Here is a 26,771-nt window from a genome sequence, read left to right as displayed (position 1 = left end):
TAGTGATTTCAATTTCACCAAGTTCCTTTCTCCCTTTCAACTCCTAATTGCAGCTATTACTGGAATGTTTTTTGTAGCCTCCACAGTGAACACAGAAAAAGAATATTTGTTCATTTCTTCCACCATTTCCTTATAATCTACTATTAAATCCCCACTGTCACTCTCTAGAGGACCAACACTCACTTTACTTATGCTTTTCCTTTTTAAATACTTGTAGAAAGTCTTGGTATCCGTTTTTACATTTCTAGCTAGCTTCTTCTCATACTCTAATCTCTTTCTCTTGATTAACCTTTTAGTCATTCTCTGCCATTCTTAATATTCTGATCGATCATTTGTCCTGCCCCTCATCTTTGCGGAGGTGTATGCTTTTTCCTTAAGTTTGATGTTTTCCTTAACTTCTTCAGTTAACCACAGATGGTGGATCCTCCCCTTAAAATTTTTATTTCTAATAGGAATGTACTTATTCTGAATACTCTGAAACATCCCCATAAATATCTGCCATGCTTCTCTAATGATCTATCCTCTAGCCTAGGTTCCCAACTCACTTCAGATAGCTCAGCTTTCATCCCCACAGTTGCCCTTATTTAAGTTTAAGATACGAGTCTTAGACCCGCTCTTCTCCCTTTCAAACTGGATGTAAAATTCAATCATATTGTGGTCTCTGCTACCTAGGGATGCCTTTACTCTGAGGTCATTAATTAATCTTGTCACATTACACAATACCAAGCCTAATATAACCTGTCTCTGATTGGTTCCAGAACATTCTGCTCTAAGAAACTCTCTCAAAAGCATTCTAAGAACTCCTTATCTAGGCTACTACTGCCAATCTGATTTTTCCAGTTTGTGTTTAGATTAAAATCACCCATGATTATTGCTGTCCCTTTATCACAAGCACACAATATTTTCTCTTGAATACTTTGCCCTACACTGTGGCTACTGATAGGGAGCCTGTAGATCACTCCCACTAAAGACTTTTTCCCCCTACTATTCCTCATCACCACCCAAATCAATTTTACATCCTGATCTCCTAAACCAAGGTCATCTCTAACAATTGCACCACTGACCTGTTTGATTAACAGTGCTGCATCTCCACCTTTACCTAGCTTCCTATTCTTCATTTCCCACATCTTCTCCACCCCTAATGTTGAACATTTGCTGGTGTTACAATGGTGTGGTCAAGCACATTGACGGTCAAAGTGGCTGCTGTGATAATATGGAGTCCAGGGGCTTTTAAGATGCTTTAGCCCACATCTTCCAAATTGCCCAGTCGCGCCTTGCCTGTATAATGCTGGATTCCCCGATATATTGCTTTGCAATCTACAGAATAAGCATATTGCTTCTAAATTGTAAGTTTTCTCCTGAATGACAAATGGTGAAGTGCCTGGAGGACATTGTACAGGCATATCACTTTGCAACTTGTTCCAGGTAAACTCAGATGACCACACACTACAGTTCACAGGCAGCAACAGAGACATCAATGTTGCTAAACGCCAGATTGCAACGTATGCGGAAGGCTGCTCAACCGGCTTTCCTGTCTGGTCTAATAAGACTAATGCCTAATGCATAGGCCAAATTGTCTTTGCTGCAGAGATAGGTCTCCTTCTCCTCAAAGCTCTCCACTATTGAGGTATCCCTCATGCCACATCTGGGTCTGTTGTAGATTAATTGATAGAGATTGATTGCTTGCTATGATTGTCAAAAACCCCATTACTGTTGCTTCCTGGAACTACCAAAATAGTGGAAGGCAAACTAGATGGACATAGGCATTGATAGATGAAAAATGAGCAATGTTCCCATTTGCCAAGATTTAAGATGACTTTGTTTTTGAGCAGAGTTCTCAAAAGGTCACATTTATTGTTTTTCTAATATACACATGTACTTATGCTCTTCAGAAGGGACACTATAGAGGCTTTGTTTTAATATAGTTAATTCATTTATCCCTTGACGGATTGTATGGGGCTCAATAACGAATTGGCATTGTTTGATGATTGTCAACATACAGTTAGATAAATTAATCCTTTGGGTATTTGTCGGTTCCTTGAAGTCAGAGAGGTACTTGGTGCCCCGACAGTTGAGGCAGCTAGCATCATGGCTTCATCAAGAACACTGGGATGCTGTATGACAAACGGACACAGTTTGAGCTATTCTTACACTCTTGCTGGTCTGTGACTGAGTTTCTGGCAATTGAAATAAAATAGTTAAAGCTGGAACATACACCTCTTGAAGAGGAAAACAATAAGTTGCTTTCAATCAGCTTCTGGGTTTGCTCTGGTTTCTCTTGATCAGCCCTTTGGGTAGGCTTATGTTGCAGCTCACTAGTCCATTAAGCCAATGAACACTACCTTCCAGTCTCTAGGGCCACCTTCACCTCTTCTATAGGTGTTTCAGTGCTGTGCCTTTAATGATCAATTGTCACATGATGTATGGCTGCTCACACTGCAAAAATCATTTTGGTAGGCCATATTGTAGCTACTAACCAGATACATCCCTTAGCCAAGATTTTAAAAGCAAATCATGTCCACAATGGTAACACACTATTATAATGTCCTTTACAATGCATGCATTGGATTTACACTTCTAGTTATCCTTGCTTATAGCTATCTCCGTGGTGTAATGCCACAAGTCAAACAGTTCAATGAGTGATTACAGTCTCTGCTGTATGGTACTCCTGCTGTGGTTGGAGATTCCCCCAAAGTGATAGATATCAAGACTAGAGAATGGGATGTGTGCCAACATCTAATCAAATGCAGCACAGACAGATTGCACAGTAAAGCTCCCTTGACTCTGCCCCAATAATATACAGTTAACTTTGTGTTATTCAGCACTTTACCAACCAGAATTCTCTACTAACCAGAATTTCTGAAGTTCCCCTAGTATGAATTGTCACTTTACCAACCAAAAACAATTACAAAGTTATCTGGAAACCAGACCTGTATATTGTATTAATTTATACTTCAGGTTTTAACGCACTGTTGAAGATTAGAAATAAAAGTAATACTGTTCTTTACTTCCTGAGTATTTGCGTATTAGTTCATGCTACAAGTGTCGTGCTGTATTCCATCAATAAATGGAACTCTCCGTTAACTGACATTTTTTGATTAATCAGCACCACCCATTTCCCGTGTTTGCCAGATAACAGATTTTACTATAATTTGTTGTCATTCAAAGGAATACAACACCATTTCTCATTTTGGCCACCCTTATAGTTATCAATTTATTGCAAAATTATAGATAATTACTCAACCCTCCACGAGTTTTAGCTGCCCAAAACTTCTCTTTCAGATAGATCTCCCACAGGCAATTGAGAGAAAATGTTTTCTTTTACCCTATCAATCTGGGGGTATATGTGACCAATATTTCCTGAGATAGCAGAATACTGTGCCACTGAATCTGCAAAGTTATCATTCAAAAGTCAAACTTATCAGCAGTTTACAACTATTTTGAAAAATACACACGAGTGATATATTCTGGATTTTAGATGTTAATAACGGGTTTCTTTTGTAATAATTTTTCAGCAGCTCCTGGAAGCAGATCATTCCAACAGGCTACCCTAGCAGAGTTGTGGTACCTGATGATTACCACTTACACCACTAGGTGTTTCCTTTCTGCACAGGGCATTAGCTTCATTAGTTGAATGAAAACTATGTTCCCAGAATGCGAGCATGGTCTTATACTTTGGTTTCCAATAAAAACAAAAACATACACCAAACTTCCAGTTGGTGGTGATGATTGGCATTCTCCTTGCATAATTGAGCTCGAGGTGATGGTGCTAGGTATCAAGTTAAGGTCTATTGATCCAGCAACAATGAAGGTGCAGCAATATACGTTCAAGTCAGGGTGCCAAGTGATTTGGAGATAATGGTGCTCCCATGACTTTGTTACTTGTGTTTCTCTACAGTAGAGGTAAAAGGCTGGGGGTTATTATGTATGTGGGACTTGATGGGCCAATTGCTTTTTCTGCCTGTCAATTCTATGTTTACATGAGATGCACTGAGAAATTAGAATAGTATGTAATAAGGGGTTAAAATCGTGATAAGGAAATGTGTGTAAAGGGGAGAAGAGGGCTAGTGCAAGAAAGAGAGATGTGCCAGATGCACCTCTGTGCTGAAGAAACAGTCTGAGTATGTTAAGGCAACTGACGTAGAAGGAATGAACTGTGCTCCTGTAAAAATGGGTAGGGACAATAGACACTTAAGATAGAACTTGGATATCACAATGTTAGACAAAAGAGTCACAGGGGCTTGGAGCACTAGCATGAAATAGACAAGTTGAAAAATACTAAGAATGACTCAACTAGAATATTGAAAGGAAAGATACAGTCCGGGATGTGCTGCTTGAAAAAGGTGGTGAATGATTTATTAAGTAACTTACTAAAGTCAAAAGCTAGGGACAGTGGAGGTCCAAAGAGATTTAGGGGGTCCATCACCATATCACCAAAATGTCCTGATCGAGTACAAAAAAATCAAAAACGTGAGGAGCAAGTCTTGCTGCAAGTATACAAAGCTTTGATAGGCCAAATTGGGAGTGCTGTGTACATTCTATGCACCACACCTTAAGGAAGGATATATTGGCCTTGGAGAGAATGCAGTGCAGATTCACCAGAATGTGAACCAAGGCTCCAAAGGTTAGATGACGAGGGAAGACTACATAAACTAGGTCTGTAATCACCAAAATATAGAAGGTTAAGGGATGTTTTGAATGAAGTTTTCAGGATTTTTGAAAGGAACCAAGAGGGTAGATAGAAGTTTTCTCTGTGGGTCAGTCTAGCACAAGAGGACATAACCATAACAGTAGAGCTAGGCTTTTCTGGAGTGGTCAGGAAACACTTCTTCACTGAAAAGGGAGGTAGAAGTGTGAAACACTCCTACAAAAAGGAAAAGGTGCTAGCTCAATTAATAATTTTAATTTGGGGATTAAAAAGTTATGCAAATGGAGGGGGGGGCGGTGATGGATGTTTGGCTCTCTCTCTCAGGAGACAGGATCACTGCTTGGCACTTTGCTGCTGCAAATGCTATGTACAACTACTGAAAGCAAGCCAGGATCCCACCCAAGTCCTGCTGTAGGCTAGCATAGGATATTTTCACTGATGATTGCACAATGTTCAGCACCAGTCGCAATGCCTCAGATACCGAAGCAACCCACGCCAATTTACAGCAAGCCCTGGACAACATTCAGACTTGGGCTGATAAGTGGCAAGTAACATTCGTATCACACAGGCAGTGAGCATCTCCAACAGGAGTGAATTCAACCAAGTCCCATTGACATTACCATCACTGAATCCCCCAATGTCAACATCCTGGAGGGGGTTACCATCAACCAGAAACTGAACTGGGCCCGCCATATAAATAAAGTGGCCACAAGAGCAGGTCAGAGGCTAGGAATTCTGCAGAGATTAACTCATCTCCTGAATCCCCAGAGCCTGTCCACCATCTAAAAGGCACAAGTCAGGAATATGATGGAATACTCCCAGCTTGCCTGAATGAGTGCAGCTCCAACGACACTCAAGAAGCTCGACACCATCCAGCACAAAGCAGCCCACTTGATTGGCATCACATCCACCACCTTCAACATCCGTTCCCTCCACCACAGACAGTGGCAGCAGTGTGTACCATTTATAAGATGTACTGCAGCAACTCACCAAGGCTCTTTTGACAGCACTTCCAACCCCATGGCCACAACCATCTAGAAGGACAAGGGCAGTAGATGCATGGGAACACCACCAACTGCAAGTTTCCCTTCAAGTCACTCGCCATCCTGACTTGAAACTATATTGCCATTCCATCACTGTATCAAAATCTTGGAACTCCCCTCCTGCAACAGCACTGGGTGTACCTACACCACTTGGACTGCAGCGATTCAAGAAGGCAGCTCACCACCACTTTCTCAAGGGCAACTAAGGATGGGCAATAAAAATGCTCGCCTAGCCAGTGACACCCACATCCCATGAGAGAATTTTAAAAAATTAGCAGAGGATCTGTGACAGAATTTGAACACTATAGAATAGTTAACAAACAGCCCCACCTTTGACATTATGATGGACGATGCAACTGTGAATGATACAAACGCTGGCATCAAATTTCTTGGCGTTATGATAACTGGCCTCTGACAACTATTGTCACCTCCTTGTGCATCAGGTATGACCTCAGCCACTGGAAAACATTCTCTCCGACCCAACTGAGCAAGGATTCCTTGATGTCATACTTCAGTTGAAGGTGTCTTGATGTCAAAAGGCAGGTATTCTTAGCTACCCAGTTCTTACAAACATGACAGAATCAAAAAATAGACTTTGCCTTTATGTAGCACCTTTCATGACCACTGGACACTTTTCAGCCTTGGTAGTACTTTTGAAGTGTTGTACTGTGGGAAACATGGTAGTTAATTTGTAACAGCAAGCTCCCACAAACAGCAATGTGATAATGGCCAGATAATCTGTTTTCTGTGATACTGATCGAGGGATAAATATTGACTAGGATACCAGAGATAACTCCCCTGCTCTTCTTTGAATTAGTGCCATGGAATCTTTTACATGCTAGAGGGCAGGCACACAATGGGTGCAAGGGATGGGTATAGCACCTCTCATAGGTGGGTTTGTCACACTCTTTGCAGTTTATCCTGTAATGGTCCACTTTCACTCAGTTCTCATCTGTGGCGCCAAGTAGTTGTTAGCATGCGACAGCGGACACACCCCGATAAACTGCTTTGACAGGCAGGCCAAACCAGGTGAGGATATATGTCAGGCCTCCTACTCTCTGCAAATTAGAAATTTATCTATCCTGGCATGTGAAGACTGATTCCAGTGGACTGCGTGGATGAGACCAATCTAAGATCCAACAGTCTAGAAGGCAGTTCAGCATCATGCCATGGAACAGGCAGAGCTCAATAAGATGCAGAAGATGTCCTAGACACTTTGTCTGGATCTATCTCCATCTCTAGCTGTCTAGACTTGTCTTGCCAGTGCACCAAGATAGGTCAGGACAGGACAAGAGAGGGAGGCTGATGATGTGCAACTCACCCTCACTATAATCCAATTCACAGACAAGTCACGTTCATCATCTATTTTTGGGACTAAAATCAGGCAAGTCGCCAGGACCTGTTGGCCTGCATCCAAGTGTTTTAAAGGAAGTGTCTACAGAGATAGTGGAGGCATTGGTTGAAATATTCCAGAACTCACTGGATTCCAGGAGGGTCCCAGTGGATTGGAAAACTGTTAATGTGATGCCCCTGGTTTTGTGAAAGGGAAATCATGTTTGACAAATTTGCTAGAATTCTTTGGGGATATAACAAGCAGAGTTGATAAAGGGGAACCGGTAGATGTAGTGTATTTGGATTTCCAGAAGGCATTCAATAAAAGGTTATTGCACAAGATATTGGGGTAATGTATTAGCATGGATTGAGGATAGGTTAACACACAGAAAACAGAGTCGGGATTAATGGGTCTTTTTCAGGTTGGAAAGAAGTAACTAGTGGAGTGCCACAAGCATCAGTCCTAGGGCCTCAATTATTTACTATCTATATTAATGACTTGGAGAAGGAGGCAGAGTATAATGTATCCAGATTTGCTGACGATACAAAAATAGGTGGGAAGGCATGTTGTGATGAGGACATAAGGAATCTGCAAGGGGATATGGACAGGCTGAGCGAGTGGGCAAAAACATAGCAGATGGAGTTTAATGTAGGAAAACGTGAGGTCATGCACTTTGGTAGGAAGGATCAAAAGGCAGATTATTATTTAAATGGAGAGAGACTCCAAATAGTGCAGCACAGAGGGATCTGGGTGTTCTTGTGCATGTAGCACAAAAAGTTAGCATACAGGTGCAGCAAGAAATTAAGACGACAAATGGAATTTTGGCCTGTATTGCTAGGGGGCTGGAGTTTAAAAATAGGGAAGTCTTGTTACAACTGTCAACTGTACATGGTGTTGGTGAGGCCAAACCTGGAGTACTTAGTACAGTTTTGGACCTCATATTTAATAAAGGATATACTGGCATTGGAGGCAGTTCAAAAGAGATTTACTAGACTGATTGCTGGGATGAAGGGGTTGACTCATCAAGAATGGCTAAACAGGTTAGGCCTTTATTCATTAGAGTTCCGAAGAATGAGGGGTGATCTTATTGAAACGTACAAGATTCTGAGGAGGCTTGACAGGGTAGATGTTGAGATGATGTTTCTACTAGTGGGGGAATCTCAAACTAGGGGACATAATGACAAAATAAGGGGACACTCATTTAAAACTGAGACGCGAAGGAATTTCTTCTCTCAGAGAATAGCAAATATCTGGAATTCTCTACCCAGAGAGTTATGGAGGCTAGATCACTGAAAATATTTAAAGAGGAGGTAGATCGATTTTTGAAATATCGGGGAGTTGAGGGCTATGAGGAGCTGGCACGAAAGAGAGTTGAGGCCTGGGGCAGATGGTCATATTAAATGACATGGCAGGCTTGGGGGAGCCGAAAGGCCTACTCCTTCTCCTACTTCTTATATTCTTATGAACCCTTGCAAGCACCGCAGATGTAGAACATGGTCATTTTTATCTCAAAGGGCAAAGAGAGAGCAGACAGGGGCCTCATTTTAACGACTGGATCCAAAAGCCGGCTTTGGATTGCTTAAAGCACAGTTGGCATTGACTTGATGGACTGAATAGCCTTTTTCTATTGTATTTTCTTTCCTATATATAGCATTACTCTATATGGCGTCAGACAATGCAACACTCCCTTACTACTGTGCTGGAGTACCAGCCTTCATTTTTGCACTCAAGTCCTACAGTGGCCCTTGATCCTAAAACCCTGTGACTCAGAGGCAAACGCTACCACTGAGCCAGAGCTGACACCAAAGGTGGCTCACCACCACCTTCTCAAGGACAATTAGAGATGGGCAATAAATGCTGTCCTAGCTAGTGATGCCCACATCCCATGAACAAATAAAAGAAAAAAAACTTAAGGTCAGGACCTTGTGATCCTGGTGGAATCTAAAGTGAAACTGAGCTAAAGTGAACTGGGAAACTAGGCTAGAGGATAGATTAATAGAGAAGCAGTGGCAGACATTTAAGGGGATATTTCAGAGTATCCAGAATAAGTACATTCCTATTATAAAGAAAAATTCTAAAGGGAGGACCCACCATCCGTGGTTAACTAAAGTAATGGAAAACATAAAACTTCAGGGAAAAAAAAACATACAACTCCGCAAAGATGAGTGGCAGGACAGATGATCAGTCAGAATATAAAGAATGGCAGAGAATGAATAAAAGGTTAATCAGGAGAAAGAAATTATGAGGAAGAAAGAAAGCACGAGAAATCTAGCTACAAATGAATAAACGGATTGCAAGAGTTGCAAGTAAAGTGAGTGTTGGTCCTCTAGAGAGTGACAGTGAGGCGTTATGTGTAGATAATAAGGAAATGGCAGAAGAAATGAACAAATGTTTTGCTTCTATGTTCACCATAGAGGATACAAAAAACATTCCAGTAATAGCTGCAAATCAGGAGGCCAACAGGAGAAAGGAACTTGAAGTTGAAATCACTAGGTAAACGATACTGAGTAAATTGATGGAGCTGCAGGCTGGCAAGTCTCTGGGTCCCGATGGACCACATCTAGGGTCTTAAAAGAGGTGGCTATTGAGGTAGTCACTTTCCAAAATTCTCTAGATTCTGGAAAGGTTCCATCAGACTGGAAAGTAGCAAATATAACCCCTCTATTCAAGAAGGGAGGGAGGCAGAAAACAGGAAACTATAGGCCAGTTAGCTTGATGTCTGTCATCAGGAAGTTATTAGAATTGATCATTAAGGTTATAGCTGGACATTTGGAAGAGCTCAAAGCAATCAGGAAGAGTCAGCATTGTTTTGTGAATGGAAAGTCATGTTTAACCAATTTATTGTAGTTTTTTTTTGAAGGAGTAACATGCACGATAGATAAAGGGGAGCCTGTAGACTTACTGTACTTGGATTTCCAGAAGATATTTGATAAGGTGCCACATCAAAAGTTATTATGGAAAATAAAAGTGCATGGTGTAGGGGGTAACATATTAGCATGGATAAAAGATTGGCTGGCTGGCAGAAAGCACAGACTACGCATAAATGGGTCTTTTTCGGATTGACAGGATGTGAGGTATGGAGTCCCACAGGAGTCTGTGTTGGGGCCTCAAGTTTTTACGATTTACATCAATGACTTAGACGAGGGGAGTGAAAACATGGTAGCTAAATTTGTGGATAACAGTAAGGTAAGTAGGAAAGCATGTTGTGAAGAGGACATGAGGAGGTTGCAGATAGATATAAACAGGTTGAGTGAATGGGCAAGGGTCTGCCAAACGAAGCTTAATGTGGGAAAGTGTGAACTTGTTCACTTTGGCAGGAAGAACAAAAAAGCAGAGCATTACTTAAATAGGGAACAGCCGCATATTTCTGAGTTGCAGAGGAATCTAGGTGTTCTAGTACGAGTCACAAAAAGTTAGTATGCAGGTACAGCAAGTAATTAAGAAGGCTAATGGAATGCTATCCTTTATTACGAGAGGGATCAAACATAAAAGTAAGGATGTCATGCTTCAATTATAAAGGGCATTGGTGAGACCGCATCTCGATCTGCAGTTTTGGTCTCCTTATTTAAGGAAGGATGTAAATGCACTGGAGGCAGTTCAGAGGAGGTTTAGTAGATTGATACTTGGAATGAGTGGGTTGTCTTATGAGGAAAGGTTGGACAGACTAAGCTTGTTTCCACTGGAGTTTAGAAGAGTGAGGTGTGATTTGATTGAAGTATACAAGATCCTGAGCGTCCTTGACAAGATGGATGTTGAAAGGATGTTTCCTCTTGCGGGTGAGTCCAGAACTAGGGGGCACTGATTTAAAATTAGGGTTCGCCCTTTCAGGGGGTGAAGAGAAATCTTTATTCTCAGACGGTTGTGTGACTTTGGAACACTGCCTCAGAAGGTGGTGGAGGTGAATACTTTTAAGGCTGAGGTAGGTTGATTCCCTTACCTAACAAGCATCTAAGATTACCTGGGGTAGGTGTGAATGTGGAAATCGAAATACAAGATGATCAGCCACGATCTTATGGAATGGCGGAGCAGATTTGAGGGGCTGAATGGTCTACTCCTATTCCCATTTCTTATGTTCTCATATCAGTGAGCAGGTTATTGGTGAATAAGTGCTGCTTAATGGTATTATTAATGACTCCTTCCACAAACAAACAACAAAGTGCTGGAAAATTGATCAGGTGATAGTTGTCGGTTTTAGTTATTCATGTTTTTGTGCTGCAACATACCTGGAAAGTCTTTCAAATTGTTGGATACATGGCAGCTTCATAGGTGCATTGGAATAGCTTAACTAGGGATTAACTAATTTGGGTGTTTTGGTCTTCCTTGCTAAAGTCAGAATGTTAACAGGGCCTAAAGCTCTCCTAATGTCCAATGTATGCTACCACTTCTAATTGTCACATGGAGGAAGGTTTGAACTAATTGGGCAGGGGTTGAAATATTAGAGAGCAGAAACAAAATGTATATAGGATTGGGCAAGCCAAAAAGCACTAGAGTAAATTCAGAAAGAGGAGAGATCAAAGGGGGAGGAGGGCAAATAGAAAGCAGTCCAAGGTGGGTTTGAAGTGCACATACATAAACGTATGAGGTGGTGTAAATAAGGTTGGAGTGCACAAGTTGTCATGTGGGTCTGCGACAAATAATGGACCCCCAGCTCAAAGGAGGGAAGGATTGAGAACTTAATATTCTTGCATACATGGTATTCAGGAACAATAGGAAAAGGGAGAAACGTGTGCAACTTTCTTGATTAATGTGCTTCCAGGCACAGTGAGAAAGAAAACAGCGCTAGATCTATTATGAAAGCAAAATACTGTGGATGCCAGAAATCTGCTGGAAATACTCAATAGATCTGGTAGCTATGGAGAGAAACAGTGTAAACATTTTGGGTCAATGGCCTTTCATCAGAACTATTCTGATGAATAGTTCATAATCTAATTTGAGAAATAAAGTGTTAAAGCAAGAAAATTATGCTAAACTTTTATAAAACATACTGGTTAGGCCTCAGCTAGAGTGGTGTGCTCAATTCTTGGTGTCACACTTCAGCAAGGATGTCAAAGACTTGGAGAGGGTACAGAAGAGATATATTAGAATGGTAACCGGTTATGAGGGACCTAATTTACGTGGAGAAGCTAGATTGTTCTCCTTAAGAGCAGAGAATGTTAAGGGGAGATTTGATAGAAAAGTATTCAAAATCAATGGTTTTGATTGGATAAAGAGAAACTGTTTTTAGTGGCATGAGGATCAGTTCTCAGAAGACACAGATGTAAGATCATTGGCAAAAGAATCGGAAATGATATGAGGAAACATATATACACAGAGAGTTGTAGTGATCTGGAATGAAAGACTGGTAAACACAGCTCCGACAGTAACATTTAAAAAAAAGTACTGGATAAACATTAAAAGAGAAAAAAAAAAGGGCTAAGAGGAAAGAGCAGGGGTGGGATTAATTGGATAGTACTACAAAGAGCCAACCCAGGCTGTATCATTCTATAATTTTAAGACTGAACTGAACTGGCTGGACAATTTTTACCCTGTTGGTAAATGGTAAGACTTTGAGAGGAGACTCAAGAGGATGAACTGCTTGGCACTGTAGTAAGACATTCCCCAAAAGGAAGGAATTTATATAGAATTTTTAATGTAGAAAAACTCTTTACAGAGGTGTAGTCAAACAAAAAATGGACATTGAGCCAAAGAAAAAAAATACAAACTGGGGTGTCCAAAGGCTTGTTCAGAGAAAGGCTCAATCCAGGAGGATGAGATGGAAAGGCAGAGAAGGTGAGATGGAGGCACAGAAGGCGGAATGGAGCGGAAGGACTGGGGAAGGAATTCCATGGCCACCAATAGTGGGATAAAGCAAGAAGGGAGCACAAGAGGCCAGAGTTAGAGGAACAACACGTTCTGGAGGTGTTTTAGACTGGAAAAGTTTAGAGATGGGGAGCGACGGGGCAGTGAAGAGACTAGAGATTAGAGGTTGGGGACCAAAAACCAACACAGCGGAGAAAAGACAGGAGACACAAACCTGGTGTCATATAGAATTTATGCATCAGGGTCAAGTACGATAATTACATGAGGAGAAAGAAATAGAAGGAAACAGGATGGGAGGGGGCTCACATGAAGCACAAACACTGATATAGATCGGTTGAGCAGAGTGGCCAGTTGCTGTGCTATAAACTCATGGGTAGCAGGCCAGGAGAGCAATGAAATGACAAGGTCTGCAGCTGATAAAGGCATGGATGAGGGCTTTACCAGCAAATGAGTCAAGGCAAGAGAGTGGGTGATATTGCAGATATGGAAATAGCAGTCTTTTTGAAAACATGCACATAACGTTGGAAGTTCAACTCCAGGGCAAACAGGACACCAAGATTGCTAACTGTTTGGCTGTGTCTGTGACAAAGACAAGAGAGCATGATGTAATCACTGTTTGCGGTGGGGGTCGAAGACAATGGCTTCAGTCTTTCCAATTGTGGCTGGACGCCAGTCAAGCAATGACAACTCAAACAGTGAAGGGATTGACGGGGGTGGCAGACTTGTAAAGCCTGATGTTGTCAGTGTACATGTGGAAGTTTAACCCATGACTGCAAATGATGGCATGTAGTTTTGTCTTTTATACTCATTTGCTGGAATGCAACACGGTTGAGGACAGGTTATTCTTGAAGCTTCCTCCTCTGGATGCTGAAGGATCAAGCAACTCAGTTTTCACTAGATGTGGTTGGGCTACAGAGCTTTGCTTTTATCTATTGATGTGGAGCCACTATAGCTTTTTGCTTTGGCATGTAGAGAGCACCGAATTGTAGCTTCATTACGTTAGTGCCTCATTCTACAATATGCCTGATGCTGCTTCTGAGGCACCTTTCTATACGTCGCACGGAACCAGGGTTGATCCCTTAGCTTGATGGATGTGCTGGGACACTAGGTTACTGATTGTACCTGTTGCAATCCAATGCTACTGTTGGCTCACTATACTTCATCTTTGCCCCGATTTTGATTGCTAGATCTGTACTGACCCAGTTAGAACAGTGATAACAGAAATTGTGGAATATTAAACACACTAAGGAGGTTTTACTGACTAAAATATCCAAAGTATTTAAATTACATTTCAAAGAAACAGTGATGTACAAAAGATGGCAGATACCATCAAGAACAAAATATTAAACAGAAATGTGCAAAATCTTCAGTACTTTGATTATCCTTTTTGAGACAGGGCTTTGGATAATTAAGTCTTCGGGTTGGTACATTCTATCCATCTTTGACCACTTGTCCCATTTATGGTTTCTGTGTCAGTTGGAAATAATTATTGATGCAATTCTTAAGAAACAAATTCCCCATGGTAATTCAATCTCAGAAATTAGAATTAACTCAACTGAAAAACCTGATAGGTTCTATTACCTATTGAGAATCTGAAATATTTCCTTACCCATTAAGAGCAAATAATAACCTGTTCTGGCTGATTGTGTCTAGGAACCCAGCTATAATTACCTGCCAAACCCCTCCTCTTTAAATTATTTCCTGTTGCTGGAACAAGTTATCTTCATCAGGGCATTATATTAACCAGTTGGAATCAGCTGCTATCATTTGAATCATACTTCAAACTGCCTTTTTTTAAAACTGATGCATTGTGACAGTAAAATAGAACATGTACTTAAGGAACTTTTAACACCCAATTCATGGTGTACAATAATACATCACAACAACAATTTGGCACTTCTATAGCACCCTTATCAAAGTAAAGCATTCCAAGTTGCTTTACTGGAGTAAAAGCAAATAAAATTTAAGACCAGGCCACATAAGGAAATATTAAGATAGGTCAACAAAGCAGGTTTTATAACATGTTTAAAGGAAATGAAAAGTTTAGAGAGGTGGAGAGGTTTAGGCAGGGAACTCCAGAGCTCGGAATCTAGAAAGCTGAAGGCACAGCCACCAATGGTCAAGTGGTTAAAACCAGTGATGGGCAAGAGATCAGAATTGGGGGAAAGCAAAGATGTGAAAGGTTTTAAGGTTGATGGAGGTTACAGGGATAGGGAGGGACGATGCCATGGAAGGCTGATGCCATTGGAAACAAGGTTGAAAATGACCAGGAGCCAATGCAGGTCTGTGAGCACCATGGTGAAGGGTGAACAGGACTCAATCGGAGTTTTTGATGAGTTCAAGTTTATGAAGGATGAAAGACGAGAGGCTGGCCAGGGCAGCATTAGAATAGTCAAGTGTAGGGGGAACAAAGTTACAGATGAGAGCTTAACCAGCAATGAGCTGAGACAAAGGCAAAGATGGACAATGTTACAGAGATGAAAGAAGGTTGTCTGGGTGATGGAGCGAATACGTGGCTGGAAGTTAATTTAGGGGCCAAACAGAATGTCAGCATTATGAATGATCTGGTTCAGTCGCGGAGAGCAACCAGGGCAAGGGACAGAGTTGTGGCTGGGGAACAGGGCTTATGACAAGGATCAAGGGCAACGGCCTCAGTCTTCCCATTTTTGATTAGAGGAAATGTTAGCTCAAGATTGGATGTCGGACAAATACCATGACAAACAAATAGCACGACAAATCGGAGAGTGGAGCGGTTGGGAGAGGTGATGCTGAGTTAGAGCTAGGTGTCTCATGTGGAACATGATGTTGTGCTTTCAAATGGACAATGAGCAGATCCTTGGATGACTCCAAAAGATAACAATGCTGGATCAGGACGACAAGCCACTGCAGATGATGCTCTAGCTACGAATAGCTAGATAATGGCCTCCTCCTGTGCTGTACTATTCTATGATTCTATAAGAATGGAACCAGCCAAAGACAGACCCACCCAGCTAGAAGATACAGGAGAGTCATTGGAGGAGGATGGTATGGATAATCATGTCAAAGGCTGCAGGCAGGTTGAGATGGATGAGGAAAGATAGTTTACCACAGTCAAAGTCACATGGAATGTCATTTATGACTTTGATAAGAGCTGTTTCAGTGCTGTGGCAGAAGCAGAAACCTAACTGGAGTGATTCAAACATGGAGTTGAGTGAAATATAGGCACATATTTAGAAGGTGACACACACACAGACTCTGGAGAGGAAAGGGAATTTGGTGAAAGGGCAATAGTTTGCAAGGACGGAGAGGTGAAAAGGTTTTTTCTGTGGAAGAGGTGGATGACAATACCAGATTTTCAGGGGAGGGGGATAGTACATGAGGAGAAGGAACCATTAACAGGGAAGGAAGGAACAGGGACCAGGCAGGGAAGTTGGGTGATCAGCAGTTTAGTGGGAATAGGGTCAAAGAAGCAGGACGTGGGTCTCACGGACAAGATGAGTTCATTAGAGGGCATGAGGGGAGAAACTTGAGAAAGATGCAAATTCAAGGCTTGGACAAGGGAGCAGCAGGCGATGCTGAACAGATAGTATTAATCATAAAGAAGTCCATGAGTTTCTTGCACTTATTAGCAGTGAGGATGGGGGAGGTAGGGGAAAAAGGCTTCTCGTAGGTGAAGGCTTGTAGAAGAAAAAAGCTGAGAGTTATCTCTGCATTCCAAGGCAATCCTGGAACACTGAGCAGTTTTAGCTAAGGAGAGAAGGACCCAATAGTGCTTTAATTGGTCAAGCCAGATCAGATGATGACTGGGTAAACCAGTTGTCCACCATAAGAATTGATGTCTGTATCCTTGGGGGTGGAGATGAGAAACCATTGTGAGAGATATGGTTTGAGTGAAGACAAGGGCAACAAAAAGGTGGAAGTGATCGAGTCAAATCAATAGCCACACAAATGTCTTGGTGAATAGATGATCAAGGGCTAGACAGTTAAAAATTTGAAAGTGTACATAGTACATTCACACTTCTCTTCTTACACTTGGATATCACTCATAATAGCCATTGTTTTTGAAGACTATTTTTCCTTAAGGTTTAAAAGAAAGGGAGTTATAAATTGATTCACTTTAATGCACTTAAAATTCAAGAAAAAAAATGAGTGTGATCTCTGACCTGCAACGTAAATTGTTAAGCTCCACACAACCTCTGAAAGCTGAGTCTGGTTGAGATGCAGTTCTTTTTTCCTCTCTGACACTATTTAAATACCATTCTTCCTGCATAAATCTAGGCATGGGCTCTTGGTCAGCTATTTGGCTATAGAAAATGTAATAATTCAGTTGAATCCTGTACTCATAATGCATAGTACTTCCCAGCAGGAATCAGTGGTCAGCAACCAAGAGTGGATGATTTTGTCCTTCCTTAACTAAGCATCACTAAAGCATACATCATATCCTAACTGCTTCCTTGCTGAAAATCAGCTACTCAGCGCTAATCGTGGATCAAACCCAGGGCCCGCTAGGCTCAGTATCATAATAGATAATGCATTCACCCAATAAGTCAGAGGAAATTTCTAAAATCAAAATACTACTGAAACAATCCACTGCACCAATACTCAATGTGCTGGTCTCTGATAGAATGGCAGATCAATGACTTGAGTGCAGGGTACTCTAGTTTTAGTATATTTATCTGAACAGAATTTAGTGCTATAGTAATAAGACAGAAGTGTGAATTATTAATGGAAAATTAGGGTGTCTGAATGTAATGCTAATCAAAATAGCTATTCATGGAGAAGATTCCAAAGAACTTGCATTTCTAGACAGACTCCAGCATATCCAATGCTTTCCAGTGACTCTAATGTCAATTACTATATTTTAAGTATAAAAATACAAATTTTAATTAAGAAATGGGGCCAAAAATGGGACACAGCAGAACATAAAAAGAGATAGTTAATTAGATTGAAGCCTTCTACTTAACCTGTAATCAGCATATTCATTTGTGTAAGTGACATTTTTAATTTTTGTATTATATTTAGCACCAGTTGGACATATTAGCACGGATTAAAACAGGAATTAACCTGGGGGCCTTTCCAGCTTGCATGATCTGGTGCCACAGTGGGCACCACTAGACTGTTAGGGCAAATTATTTTTCATTTACTTTCCAAAACACAATTAGATTTTGATAAAAGTGAGAAACTATACTACAAAAATCTTGAAAAGGTGAAAATACTTGCACAAATGCAACTGAAGAAAACTTTAAAGAAAAAGTGATCATGCAGTACTCTCAAATGGAACTGCCACCTTCTTGTTAGTTCCAAGGCTGACTGAAGCAAATGCATTCACTTCACCTCAGCACCCAATGCTTTAATGGACTATTAGGAACTAGAGTGAACAAAGAAATGTCACAATCTACATTTACCTTCTAATTGGAAGCATAACAATTTTCTTTCCATCCCAAGAGTTATTTGAAATATATTTTAAAAAGCTTAAGTAGGCACAGGATAGAGCAATTTTTCCTCAAAAACACTGGCATAATCCTGAGCAGGAGCTTCTAACACATTAAGTTTAAGCCAATCTGCCTCATCAGTCTTCAGGACTGGCTGGCTTTACTGTAACAATATTTTCTTACTATGCAGTTGGACCATAAACAGAAGCTTAATACATAATCTCTACCCCTTGGTTAGTGCACTGTTTATGGGACTGTTACCTGTGAACTGAATAGTTAATCCTTGTCATTAAAGAACGTGGATTTGGAACATTTCTCCTACTGTACACGCAATCTACTCAGTGACTGGTCAATAGTCAAGTTTTACATTTGCCATGAATTATTTACTCCAAATCACCTAATCTTAAAAAAAACAATCATTTGACGCTGTGACTGCATCACTAAAAAGTATCTTACAGACTAAAAATATTATGAATCACAGGCCAATCACAAAAAAGTGGTGTTGAAGTTTGAACTTAGTGTCAGCAAAGCAACAGACCAAACATTTGTAGCGATTTTAAGCCAAATCAAAACATGATTCAATTCAAGCTGCAGAATGAGGTAACAGTGGTGGTGAAGACAGAATTTGCTGAAATAAAGTAACCAGTCATGCTTCTGAGCCCAGAATAGAGAGAGTTCAATTTTCTTTGTATGTGGAGTTACACAAATATCAGCCAATGAAATTTATTTGAAATAATGTTTTGAGTAGATAAAAACTTATTTAGGAAGTACAAAAAACGTTTTGGTATCCGGCTCTACCAAGTGGAATCCTCTAGTAACAGGAGTTTCTAACAGCTTGATTTTTTTTAAAAAGCCAATCACTTTCAGCATTCAGATAATGCACTCTAAGAAAAAAAACTAATAACAATAGATTGTAAATCTGCAAAGTTATTCTTAGGTTTTACATTGAAATTATTTGGTCAGTTTTGGTTATTGTGTCTGAACAAAGATATATTGCACCTCTCCTTGTGACCAGAGTAATGTAAGTCCCCATTAACCGGCATTTTTGATTAACCGGTACCACCATTCCACGAGCATGCCAGATAACAAAGATTTTAACTGTATTCTGCTTTGAGAAGTCAGACTTGGTTATTTTTCAGTTTAAGGTAGAAAGCTTTGATAGTTTAGAAGATGCAACTGTAATTAAATGAAAATAAGAACTTTTTTTATAATGTCCTTTTATAAGGTCACTAGAAAATTTTAATCTGCAAATTATTAATGGTTGGAGATTTTGATCCTCAGAAGTTTTTACCATTGCCACCCATGTCCATATTGGGAAATGGGCCTCTTACTAAACTAAGATAAATATGACATAAGGAACAAACTATCAGGATGGTTAAGTGCTCTGAATCTACTTTTAAATTTTGCAGCTTGGCTCTACTATTAATATGTTTAGCATGCAAAAACATTCTGCTAACCAAGAAGTACAATTATCACTGAAACAGTTATGCCTACAGGAATAAAAATATCACCACTGATGTGGAAACATTAAACTTAAAAGGAGCAAGTGTTGAGAAATACATTTTCCCTTTATTAGCATGCATTGGTATAATTGTACTGAAAGGCATCACTCTGTAGCTTTAATACAACAGGAGTGAAATACACAGCCTTTCTCTACTCCCCACAAGATGTTTTGCTACATATTTTGATGATGATATCATTAACCGGCTAATGTATAATCATTACTTAATCAAACCTATCACTATCAGGTTAAACAATGCTACAAAAACACCAAAAGCAAGAACAGACTATTTAAAAAACTTACTTCCCTGAAGACTGAGCCACTTTCCTTTTGGCAACACATTCTCTACAAAACAACTGCTCTAAAAGGTTTTCTGCAAAATTAAATAGAAACTCTTAATTTGGAATTCCAGGAATAAACTAATCTTGTACTCAAATTTTCAGTCTTTATTATATGCAGTTCTATGCATATAAAGACTTTATTATATGCAACTACATTAGAAGTAAATTTCCACACAGTTATACTATCTGTAAGAAATACTTGCCAAGTATGGTCATACCTGCTAGATTGGCGATGGCCACTGGTATTCCTTGCACCTGGAGTCCTCCTGAACTCAAACTGCCAATGTTGACTGTCTGGAGGCTAGGAACTGATGCAAGTTGGGCAGCACTTAAATTAATGGTACCGCCAGTAACAGTTACAGGGGTAATTTGGGCAATAGCAGTTTCACCAGAGTTACTTGAGGACACTGGAGTCACAGTTAGTTGCTGAGCATTCTGGAGCTGCACATTTGAAAGACTCTGGATGTTCTGCACTTGTATGGTTTGCCAGTTTATTTGCCCAGATGGTGTCAAACTTGGTGCCCTGATGATCACCTGAGTTGGATTCTGCAATGTTGACAGCTGAACGTTCTGCAAGGCCTGTTGCTGGACAGTCTGTACAGTCTGGCCTTGAACTGCAGCACCTTGGATGGTTTGAACAGCATGGTGGGGAATTGTCTGAATGATCTGCTGCTGGAGGGGAGACGGCAGCTGCTGCCCAACAGCCAGCTGCACCTGCTGGAGCTGCCCCTGTTCCTGCAAGCTCTGCAGGCCGTTGGCCTGAGCGATGTTGGTGCCTTCTGCTTCGGAGGCGGGCGCGACGGGGGCCGACTCCTCCTCGGCGTTTTCGGAGCTGGACGCGTTGCTGAAGACGGACTGAGCAGTGTCGGAGGAGTTGACCAGGGAAGCGCTGCAGGAGAGGGCCGGGGAGGCGCTGGTAACGCAGGTGGATGTGGAGGCAGCTGTCGTGGCGAGAGGTGGAGACTCGGGCGTGTTGTTCAGAGAGGCGCTGGAGGAGATGGGCGTGGAAACGACCTGACTCCCATTCGAGACCCCGCCGTCTGAAGGCTGGACAAATTGAATGGATCCTCCTCCGGTGCTGCCCGCCGCCGCCATGCTGTTTATGGGTACGGCCAAAGTCACGCCGCCTCCTATGTTGATCGGCAAGGTGGCGACCATTTGAGTCTGAGCGCCGGAAATGTTAACTCCCTGGAGCTGCAGCGGTATGGACAGGCCGGGCCGGATCTGGATGGGGACGGTGGTGCTCTGCGGGGAGCTGTTCTGGGGCGCCGCATTGCCGGCGGTGCTACTCCGGCTCAGCGGGGCGAGGATAGCTTGGCCGCCTCCCGCCGACACGATCTGGATCTGCCGGTGCAAGTCCGGCTGCAGGCCGGCCGAGCTGAACTGGAGCTGCTGCCCGTCCACTGTCTGCAGCTGCGGGATGACCTGGTACTGGAGAGCAGCGCCCGAAGCCCCGGCCCCCGCCGCGCTGACCACCATGGTCGGGTTCGTGAGACTCTGCACCGGCACCACGTTGTACTGACCGGCCGCCGAGACGATGGGCCTGGCTTTGCTGGGGGATCCTGCTGTGCCATCCTGCCCACTTGTACCGTTGCTGTTGTTGTTGCTGCTGCTGGGAGCTGCCGACGCCCCTTGCTGCTGAGCCGCGCCTTCTTTCGTTGTGGCAGGGCCGGCGGCGATAATCTGCCAGCCGTTTCCCGAGAGCTGAGCGGTGACGAGCTCCAGTTGTTGCTGCTGCTGCTGGACCGCTCCCGAGCTCTGGTCCAGGACAAGCTGCCCGCCCTGGACTGTGCTGGAGGCAGCTGCACCGTCCGCCGGCCCCGGGGATCCGATCTTGCTGCAAGTGGCTGCGAGGAGGGCGAGAGGAGAGGGCTGGGTGTCCTACCCACATAGACACACACAGTGGGCGGGTTTAGAGAGGAAAGAGTGGGTGTGAATTTACATTAGCACAAAAAGGGGCTTCACTCAGGAAGTACAGTGCAATTAACGATAAAACAGTTGCATTTCAATCATTAGAACAAATTTAAAATCGTGCATTCATAGTTAGTTAAAAATCAGGAAGTAGGTGCTCAGATCTGCAGGAAAAAATGGCTTCACGTACAAATGCAACACAGACAAGTGGTTAGCAACATTAGTTCAGCAGCAGCAGTTGTAGCACAGGAAGCATTTTCATCTAAACACATAAAATAAAATGTTACACACCAACACATTATGTCTTGATTTGAAATTTTAATTTTCATTACCTGTGAGCCTGATGTTTTGATTTGCAAATATTCACCAGGTTTCCCTCCTTCAGTTAGGGTGGCCATACTTTCCTCCTTTTGATCTGTGAACAAAAAAAATACAAACAATCATAATAAAATAAGTTCATTTTTTATGACCTGCCCGCTACTTTCACATAGTTGTCTCAATCAAGCCATCAATTCCCCAGGAAGGGAGGGGAGGAAAAAAACAGAAACGTGGTTTGAAACCCGACCCAGTGGATACAAAGTAACACCCAAAAGAGGGTTGTCTCAGACAACTCACTACTGTAGATTCTTGGTGTCAAGCTGATCAATTAGCAGAAAGCTTGTCACCAAGGTAAATTGACTTTTTCCCTCTTGTTTTTTTTTAAAGGAGGGAGGGATAGAGGGAGGGTTACGTACCACTCATTCTGCATTGCTTAAGAAGGGAAAAAAATAAGGCCAGTACAAAATGTAGGCAGAACAAGGCAGGGCTGGCCCTTTCTTTCCACGAATGGCTGTTTGCGTAGGACGGAATAATCAGGTTCCTCTTGATTGACGGAAATGGAACTGGGAGGCGGTGCTTCGAACCCGGCGACAGCACCAGCGAACCCGGAGACTTGACGTGCCGAGCTCGAAGCGCCAGCTGATTGGTTCTGGGGCTGCGACGCTGGAATGGCAGGGTTGGTGCGCAGAGTGCGCCGGATGTTGTAGTTCTTCCTCCAGCAAAGCTTGCTCGATGGTGGTGATTGGAACTACAGCTCCCAGGAGGGCATGGCCAGGCTTTCAGACATGCGCGATAGGCGGATCTATGTATGTGTGTGTGTTGACGCACTCCCCGCCCCGGAGCTGCCCTTCCCCCCTCCCCCTGCATTAGGGTAGGCTGGGCGGAAATGAACAAAGGCGGCGCTTTGTGTGTTGGGGGCGGTGGTGTTTTCGTGCTCTGTATTTAAAGCATTCGGGGTTGCATTTCTTAGGGTTCGGGTGCCTGTTGTTCATATGTCAAGTTTCTGTTTCGTTCTTCAATCCCAGAGCAGATTTAGGGAAAAACATAGATGCATTTCTGTAATGCAGGTGGCAGGGGTGCATGCACATTTTGTAATGCAGGTGGCAGGGGTGCATGCACTTTTAAAAGTGTATCCTATGTTACTTAGGGAAGTAAGAATTGAAATTGCAGAGGCTCTGGACTCAAGATTTCAACCCTCCTTGGGTGGTTGGGGTGAGGGGTGCTGTCCCTGAGGACTAGAGGATTGTACGTGTTACATCCCTGTTTAAATAAAATCAGCAGTGATTAAGCCATCCATTACTGATAAATCAGATTATCATTGATGCTGGGGAAATTTAGAGATAATTAAAATTGAGTGATTTGGAGACATTGGAAAGTACATGCTAATAAATGAAACTATCATTTGTTAAAAGAAAATGGTATTTGGCTAGTTTGATTGAGTTCTTTGTGTCTACAGACTCTCAAAATAGACTTGTTAGTAAAATTGAAGTCCGTGCGATTAAAGTGGCAGCATGAATACAAAATTAGCCACGGGACAGAAAGCGCTATTTCTTTTAGACTGGAGCATACGATGATCCCCAGGTATTGATATTAAGACCAATATTCATTTTGATATACAGAGCATAATTTCAAGGTTTGAAACTGACACACTCTGAAATTAAAGAAAAAGAGTATAGTAAGACCTCAAGAGGACATAGGCAGACGAGTGAAATAGGCAGATAGAATGTAATGCAGAGAAGTGTAAAGTGATACATTTTGGTAGGAAGTATGAGTAGAAACAACATAAACTTGATACAATTTTAAAGTTTTGCTTAATTTCTTTATTGAATCTGGTCATCTCTGGTAAGGCCAGGAACAGAAAGCCTTGGTTGGGGGTGAGGTTTGTGCTCAAATCTCTGAAAATGACAATTGATAAGTCTTTTGTTTTTTTAAGCATTTGGGATCCTTAGTGCATTTAATAAATGTGTACAAAAGCAAGGAAGTTATGCTAAACCTTTATGAAACATTGGTTTGACTTCAGCTGGAGTATTGTGTTCAATTCTGGACACCACACTTTAGGAAGGATGTCAAGGCCTTGGATACCAGGTAGTAGAGATTTGCTGGAAGGTACGAGGGATGATGGAATCAATTATCTGGAAAAGCTGAGGTTGCTTTCCTTAGTGAAAGTTAAGAGAAGATTTGATGGAGGTATTCAAAATCATTAACAGTTTTAATAGAGTAATAAAGGAGAAACTCTTTCCAGTTGCAGAAGGGTTAGTGACTGGAGGACACTGATTAAGGTGATTTAATATTGAGGCAAGAGAACCAAAGATGACATGACAAAACACAGCATATTATTGTGATCTGTAATCCATTGCCTGACAGGATGGTTGGAGTTGATTCAAAAGTAACTTTCAAAAGGAATTGGATAAATATCTGAAGGGAAAAATATACAGGAGAATTGGGAAAGAGTTGGGGGAGTGCAACTAGTTGGACAGCACTCCCAAATAACTGACATAGGCACAAGGATGAGAACCTCCTTCTGTGATGTACCATTTAATGATTTATATGTGTGGTGCGTGGAGCCAGTTTTGCACTGCATGTATGAGGGACTGGGGTCAGTTTTGTAAAGTATGTGTGAGGGGATTGGGTGGGTATAGTTTTGCAATGTATGTGTTTGCATGTGTGGATGATGTAGTTTTCTCACTGTGCATATGGGAGAACAGTTTTGTAAAGTGTTAGTGGAATGCTTTTTGTATTATGTTCATGTAGATGGTTGGAGGTGCAGTTTTGGTTGAAGAAAATTCAAATTGTTTACGCTCCTGGGACTTCTGGAGGGCTGCTTTGATGCAATTGCCAATCCTTAATGATTGCAATGCCAAACTCAGGATGCTTCTGAAGATAACTTTTTATTGAAAACTGAGCACCCAGACAATGAGGTGGAGAGGGTGTTTAGGATTAGGCCTTTTGCAAATAGATTTGCGTATTAGTATTGACAATTTTTATCATCTCAGTGTTCACAAGTGACCAGTACTTTGCCTGAGTTTGCCTGGACCATGTAATTTACAGTACATTTTATTGCATGCTATTTATCTTAAAGCATGTTACAGAAATTACATTTGCATGCCACCCTCCTATGCCTTAAGGGCTTAAAGCATGGAGAATTGTGTACTAAATTTTACAGGAAGTGTGGAAAATTGTTTGAGCTCCACCTTTAGATGTAACACATGGCTACGAGGATGATATGGTGCCATTTTTATTAACTGCATAGATTCCACATTCAACTAGCCTGTGTTAGTGATGAAAGCTGGCCTTTTCATATATATAATTTTACAGCCCCTCCCAATGGGGTGTTTCAGGCATTGATAATAGACTGTTTACTGGTAGCAGAGATTTTAGAACACTGGCTATAAAAATTCACATACTGAAACTGGCAGGGCAATATGATGAATTGAGATCTTGCTAATAGTACTTCATTAACACTACGTTGCCCCATAACTGAAGATCTTATTTGGAAATAACCCCTGGAGTCACATGATAGTTGGTTAGGTTGAACTTGATTAACAATTGGGATGAAATTTCTGACTCTCTGCACTAGCAGTTTTTGCTGTGGTGTGACAATTTGCAGTTTTTAGAACTTAATCTGGACTAGATTTATTTCAGCGTAGTATTCGAGGTATGAAGAGTTCAAATAGCTTATAGCAGGAAAATGTGGCAATTCATTGGTATGGAGATGTAATCACACATGAATAGATTGGGTTGGTATATGTGACAAATGTGGGAACTGGACCAGTTAAGGGAGTGTGAAAACAGGGGAATTATTGAGGGAATATGTGTCCCATCCCAGCAGTTATTTGCCCATGAGAGTTTGTTAGCTGTTTCTTTCTGGGAGAAACTAAGCACAATTTTTGTATTGTGCTGCCACCAACATGACATAATCAAATTTCATTTAACAGAAGTTACTATTGTTGGTTATACGGGGTGGCTGAGTGATCCAGAAATTGGGATTGATGCTCTGATTCTGCATCCAGGATTCCCCACCTGGTGACGCCTGATCTTGGCTGTATCTTTATCATAAAATGCACTTGCTCACGAACCTGAATGGAAAAATCAATGAGTGCGTCACCTCTGAACAGTTGGTTATCTGCCTGTCCTCTCTGCCAGAGGTAGGTATATGTATAGTGGGAAAAGACATCTGTGCAGGAGCTGCCCTATAATAGACAGTTGGAAAAAGATAAATGAAAAAAGGAATGATACAATTTGGTAAATAATTTGTTCTATAGCACAATTTAATGTATATAGATCTATCTCAACTTGGCCCCAGGACATTAACCCTGTAGCTACTGGTGTATTTTTTTCTGAATATTTGAAGACAAATAAACAGTATTATGTAACATCTAAATGCAATATATACTTGCACTGACTGTACATCAGATTATTGTTTCCTGATCAGCTCAGGGTTTTTTTATTTCTATTATGGTTCCTAT

At 41.6% G+C, this 26,771-nt stretch overlaps 1 protein-coding gene across 1 annotated transcript in view; it reads right to left on the bottom strand.

Moving 5' to 3' along the window:
• Nucleotides 1-22,843, bottom strand: part of sp4 (sp4 transcription factor) — an 81,365-nt gene extending 58,522 nt beyond the window's left edge. Inside the window, exons 1-3 of the mRNA XM_041184063.1 lie at nt 22,722-22,843; nt 22,320-22,402; nt 20,295-21,957 (exon numbers count right to left, since the gene is read on the bottom strand). Of these exons, the coding sequence (XP_041039997.1) occupies nt 20,295-21,957; nt 22,320-22,402; nt 22,722-22,728 (1,753 nt within the window). The 5' untranslated portion in view covers nt 22,729-22,843. The remainder of the gene's footprint in view (nt 1-20,294; nt 21,958-22,319; nt 22,403-22,721) is intronic.
• Between the last annotated feature and the right edge of the window lie 3,928 nt (nt 22,844-26,771).

The sequence above is a fragment of the Carcharodon carcharias genome, chromosome 3, assembly GCF_017639515.1.
Source record: "Carcharodon carcharias isolate sCarCar2 chromosome 3, sCarCar2.pri, whole genome shotgun sequence".
NCBI lineage: Eukaryota > Metazoa > Chordata > Chondrichthyes > Lamniformes > Lamnidae > Carcharodon > Carcharodon carcharias.
This window is presented reverse-complemented; position numbering and strand designations above follow the sequence as displayed.